Below are 5,809 nucleotides of genomic sequence, written 5' to 3' on the forward strand. Positions count from 1 at the left end.
GGGTGTAAGGGGTTCTGCACAAAGCTGCAGGCCTTGCGGACGCTGCGTTTGTAAAATATGTCCTGTAGTGAAGTGAGAGGCACCCCAATAATGTTCTCTGCTGTTTTCACTACCCTTTGCAGGCGCTTGCGGTCGGATATGTTGCAGTTGCCATACCAGAGTAGTGGTGCTGCTGGTCAGAACACTCTCAATGGTGCCTCTGTAGAACATGGTGATGATGGAAGGGAAAAGACTTACTCAGGAAGTGTAGTCTCTGCTGGGCTTTCTCGATTAGTGATAAGGTGTTATGTGTCCACATACTGTAAGTTCCTCAGTTAAGTGCACACCAAAGAACTTGGTACTCCTCACAGACTCAACATCTAAACCGTTGATGCTGAGTGGGATGTGGGCAGGATGTGATTTTCTGAAGACAACGATTATCTCCTTTGTCTTGTCGACATTGAGAGATAGATTGTTGTCTTCACACCAGGCAGATAGCCCTCATTTCATTTCTTTTGTTTCTTCCCCATTCAGGATTTGCATACTGACGCCTCTCCTTAAAGCTGCTTGAGACATAAAGAGTGGAGTCACTGAGATCGAGTCAGTTAAGCCTGTCTCTAAGACACAGTGGAGATGGATTTCTCACTTCTGTTTTTGGTGACCTTCTTTGTTTTGATTGAAGGTGAGATTAAAAAATGAAATTATCACACCTGTTATGTGAATTCTACTGAGTAAACCATGTAATTATATTTATATCTAAAAATAAATTAATTGTACTTTATTTAATCTCTTGTATTCTCTTCAATCCAGGGTCCACTGGAGATATCATCATTACTCAGTCTCCCACAAGTCTTTCTGCATGGCCAGGAGAAACTGTCAGCATGAACTGTAAAGTCAGCTGCTCCATTACCAGTAGCAGCTACAAACTTCTTGGCTGGTATCAGCAGAGAGAAGGAGAAGCTCCAAAACACCTGATTTATGATGCAAGCACTCTACAGTCTGGGATCTCAAGTCGCTTCAGTGGCAGTGGCTCAGGACTTGATTATACGCTGACCATCAGTAACGTGCAGCCTGAAGATGAAGGACATTACTACTGTCAGCAGGGACATAGCATTCCTCTCACACAGTGACACAGAGCCGTACAAAAACTCCCTCGACTTGTCTGTGCAGCTGCTGCTCTTAATTTTGCTGGTGCTGAGAGTGAAGTCACGGGGTTGGCACACAAAGCAGAAAGAAAGAGAAAGAGAAGAGAAAGAGAGTCTTCTGTTCACAACATATTACAGAAAGGGCAACACATGAGAAAATGACCCAATACATAAATCCTTTAGGGTAAAGAAATAATATTCTGAAATATTTCTATATTACTAGATATGTTAGTTGTCTTTGCCTGGAAAATTCATAAGACAATGGAACTTAGTTATATTGTCGTTGGTTATTTGAATGTATTGCAAGTGCTTTGCAACTAAGTAAATACTTTTTGTGTACAGTATTTGTATTTTATTTTTTTAATAAAAAGCTAATATTACTAGCAGGAAGTATGGCCTAGTGGTCAAGGCTTTGGACTTCTAACCTTGTGGTTCAAATCCTGGTACTGACACTGTGTGACGATGAGCCGGTCACTGCACCTTTATGTCTTCTAATTTGGAAAAAGAAATTAAATCAACTGTATCTCAAATGTTATCAGTCGCCTTTAATAAAAACACCATAGAAATAAGTAATAATAATATTATCAGGTCACTGGAGCAGCGTACTCTTAATCATCCTATACATATTTGTTCATGCATTAAACATTCCTGTATTAGATCAATTTCTGCTTTCTGTATTTAAGCTTTAGGTAATAAAAAGATCCAAGGTCATTTTTTTAATTGTGCACAGCTACAGTATATCTGCTGATTTTTTTTTCAACTTCACAAAAGTTCACTGTTTTGAAAAGAACTGATGTATCTCATAATGATACAGCTTTTTAAACATTGAAAGGAATGCAATTGTTGCTGTAATAGAATATATTTCAAATATATTTTTTTCTAATATTTTTTGAATTTGTCACTGGTTGCAATTTATTTGTCAAGGCGTTTTGCTTTGTCTGAACTAGAATATACAATGTGCAAAGGGTCTATCCTGAGCACCTGTCATGCTGTACTCTGTATATTAAAAAGTAAGAGTGGAAGAGTCTTGTTATATTACATCACTTTTGTGTTTTTATGGCAAATTAAAATAACATTAATGTCACTGTGTCATTAGAAAAACCTCCTCTGTTTAGAGTATTATTGATAGCCTAAATCAGCAAAAATCACAGACATGTAAGAAAGAGGTGACAGAATGGAGCCTTTTGTAGAGTATCGGCACATACGCTGACACATTTTTTATTAAGTCACTGCACACTGGAGAGATTCTGAAGGATTAGAAAATGGCAAATAACATCTAATTATATAAAAAGGGTGACAAGGCAGATCCAAACTGATGCTCTATGTAAGAAAGGTCAGAGCAGACTATACTTTGTGAGAAGGTTGGCATCCTTCAACATCTGCAGTAAGATGCTGCAGATGTTCTACCAGACGGTTGTGGTGAGTGCCCTCTTCTACGCGGTGGTGTGCTGGGGTGGCAGCATAAAGAAGAAAGACGCCTCACGCCTGGACAAACTTGTTAAGAAGGCAGGCTCTATTGTAGGATTAAAGTTGGACAGTTTAACATCTGTGGCAGAGAGACGGGCACTAAACAAACTCCTGTCAATCATGAATAATCCACTGCATCCACTTAACAGGATCATCTCCAGACAGAGGAGCAGCTTCAGTGACAGACTGCTGTCACTGTTCTGCTCCACTGACAGACTGAAGAGATCGTTCCTCCCCCACACTATGCGACTCTTCAATTCCACCCGGGGGAGTAAATGCTAACATTAATTTTATTTTATTTTTTTCATTTTTATTACTATTTAATTTAATATTGTTTCTTTGAATCAGTATACTGCTGCTGGATTATGTGAATTTCCCCTTGGGATTAATAAAGTATCTATCTATCTATCTATCTATCTATCTATCTATCTATCTATCTATCTATCTATCTATCTATCTATCTATCTATCTATCTATCTATCTATCTATCTATCTATCTATCTATCTATCAAACAACTACAGCCCAGTAAGCTTAACATGCATCACATGAAAATTAATGGAAGGAATTATTAAGGATAAGATTGAGCAACACCTGGCAAGGACAGGAGTTATTCTGAACAGTCAGCATGGGTTCAGAAGAGGGAGGTCATGTTTTACTAACATGCTGGAATTCTATGAGGAAGCAACAAAAATAGTTGATCAGAGTGGAGCACATGATTTGATTTATCTGGACTTTCAGAAAGCATTTGATAAATAGTGCTACTTTAGAGGTTTGGCATCAAATTAAAAGAAGTGGGAGTTCAGGGTGATGTTTTTAGATAGTTGCAGAATTGGCTCAGACATAGGAAGCATTGGGTGATGCTGTGAGGAACCAAATGAGAATAATTAAGAGTGATGTCAAAGGGGCCAGTGCTAGGCCCAGATAAGAATGCAGAACATTTCTTTATCTAGACAAAGTTATGTGTAAATGTCTCAGTCCATGTAGTGAGAAATAAATTAAACAATTCATCTACTGTACTTTTATACTTTTCTATTAACAACACCTCATTTGACTATTATATTCAGAACTTTATCCCCTCCTCCAATCAACTAACGCCACCAGTCATTTCTGACTAATGTTGACTCTCCCTTTGATCTGAACTCTGCTTCAAAGGAGGGGTGTTTGGGCTTTCCCTTTAGTTTATCCTCGCTTTCTAAAGGAGTGTTTGTTATTCATTTACCTCATTCTAACCTTGGAAAATCAAGTTGGTTGTTTCTCTCCAAGGTGAGGCAGACCTCATGTGCTTAAGCTTTATGCTACCTTTAGTTAACCCTTGAATTACCGTCAGTCCTTTACCTTATCTTTAATAATTAATTCTGTTAGAGTTTCAAAAATTGACTAAAATATATTGACAAAATATTTTGACTAAAAATTCTATATTCCATGCACAGTAGAAAGTTAAGCCTACAATGCACAGGTGGAAAATGTTGTCTACTGAAACATAAAAGAATCATTGGTAGCCTATGACCAGAGACACCACTTCTGAACACAGGTCAAGCCCTGCAAGTAAGGCCCATGATCAGCAGCCATACCACATGCACTTCAGAACAGCTCATCCACCTCAAGTTAAACATGTTCGGGGCTGAGAAGTACTTGCATGGGAGACCAGCCATGAAAATCTTGCATTGCTGCTGGAAAAGGTGTTAGCGAGGCCAGCAAGAAGTGTTTACCCTTTGGTATGAATGTGGATCCTAATGCCCCACTGCAGTGATGGGAACTCTATTCTGTAAAAATGTCACTGTCCTTCGAATGAGACGTAAAACCAAAGACTTGACTCTATGTGGTCATAAAAATCCCTGGGCACCCTTCATTAAAAGTAGGGTACATCCTGGCTACTTTGGCCCTAATCATCTCCGGTCTTTAATTGGCGAACTGTCTCTCATCCCTGCACCATCTAACAGCCAATTAGTGGTGAGCGTACTGGCACAAAATGGCTGCCGTTGCATCTTCCAGGTGGATGCTGCATATTAGAGGTGGTTGAAGTTGCTCCCCACTCACTATGCAAAGCTCTTTGTGTAGTGAGAACAGCTCTATATAAATGTAAAGAATTATTATTATTATTATTATTATTATTATTATTATTATTATTAGGGGACTTGCTTGCTTCGCTCACCAACCCCCATGTTTGGTTTTTTGGATACACACTTTTAAGATTTTTTTTTCTTTGAATTGTTGCCATTTCATTAGTTTCGCTTTTATTTCAGAACTTCTGTAAAAACAATATTTGGAATCTTGCTAATCACAATGTGCTGAATCTTTTTAATAAGGTCAGTGAGACATGTGTTTAATGACAATGTACCATAATTCAGAATAGGTTTCTCTGTTTGGAACGATCTACATCATCAGCAGTTAACAATTTTTTTTGCAAAGTACCCAATAAATGCATGTGAGGTAAACTCCGTTTTTGAAATTCTCAAGATTCAAGATTCTTCATTTGTCACATGTATAGTTATACAGGACAACACGCAGTGAAATGCATTCTGATCCACTTATCAAAAACTGTGCAAAGTTAGAAGAGTATCAATTAGATTAACAGAAAGTCATAGATTGAAAGACCATAGTATAGTAGAACATAAATAAGTTAAATTGTGTGAATAAAGTAGAATTAAATGTTAAGGTGCAATAGTGCAGTGATTATTGTGCAAAACCAAAGTTAGAGAGGTGCATAGTTAAATAAGGTAGTTTGTTTGTTTGCACTAATGTGATCTTTACTTTATTTTTTAATACTTTCTAATTTTCCTACTTTCATATTCTTTAACTTTCTCCACATGTGTATCACGCCAGGGTTTTTTTTTTTTTTTGAGTCTTTCGAATTCCACTGCTTTCATAATCTCTAACCTGCTCTGCATGTGTTTAGCGCCAACGTTTGTGAACGTCTTTCTGAAGTTCTACTTTGTCTTTCACTCTGTCTTTTAATTCTGAAAATTGGACGTGCTTTTTTTTTACAATTCCACTTTCTCCGGGCTAATAATTACTTTCCTTCTTTTCTGAAATCGCACCTAGATTATTCTTTTTCTTTTTTGCTTTTTTTTTCTCTCCAAAGCTTTTGAGTCTCTTTTCTCTGCACTGCTTTCTTCTTCGTATAGTCGTTGACATTTCATTTATAACGTATTGTCCTTATACGCTTTATATGTGCTGAGAGCCCTGGATCTGTGTGTGCTCAAATCCTTTAGACGAC

At 37.7% G+C, this 5,809-nt stretch overlaps 1 gene segment (V, D, J or C); it reads left to right on the forward strand.

Annotated features, from left to right (window-relative positions):
* Positions 1–548: 548 nt before the first annotated feature.
* LOC120527997 lies at positions 549–1,321 on the forward strand. The segment is given in 2 exon segments: positions 549–661; positions 790–1,321. Coding segments are annotated over 2 exon segments (369 nt in total).
* Positions 1,322–5,809: the final 4,488 nt, after the last annotated feature.

Source organism: Polypterus senegalus, chromosome 4 (assembly GCF_016835505.1).
Source record: "Polypterus senegalus isolate Bchr_013 chromosome 4, ASM1683550v1, whole genome shotgun sequence".
In the NCBI taxonomy this organism is placed as follows: Eukaryota; Metazoa; Chordata; class Cladistia; order Polypteriformes; family Polypteridae; genus Polypterus; species Polypterus senegalus.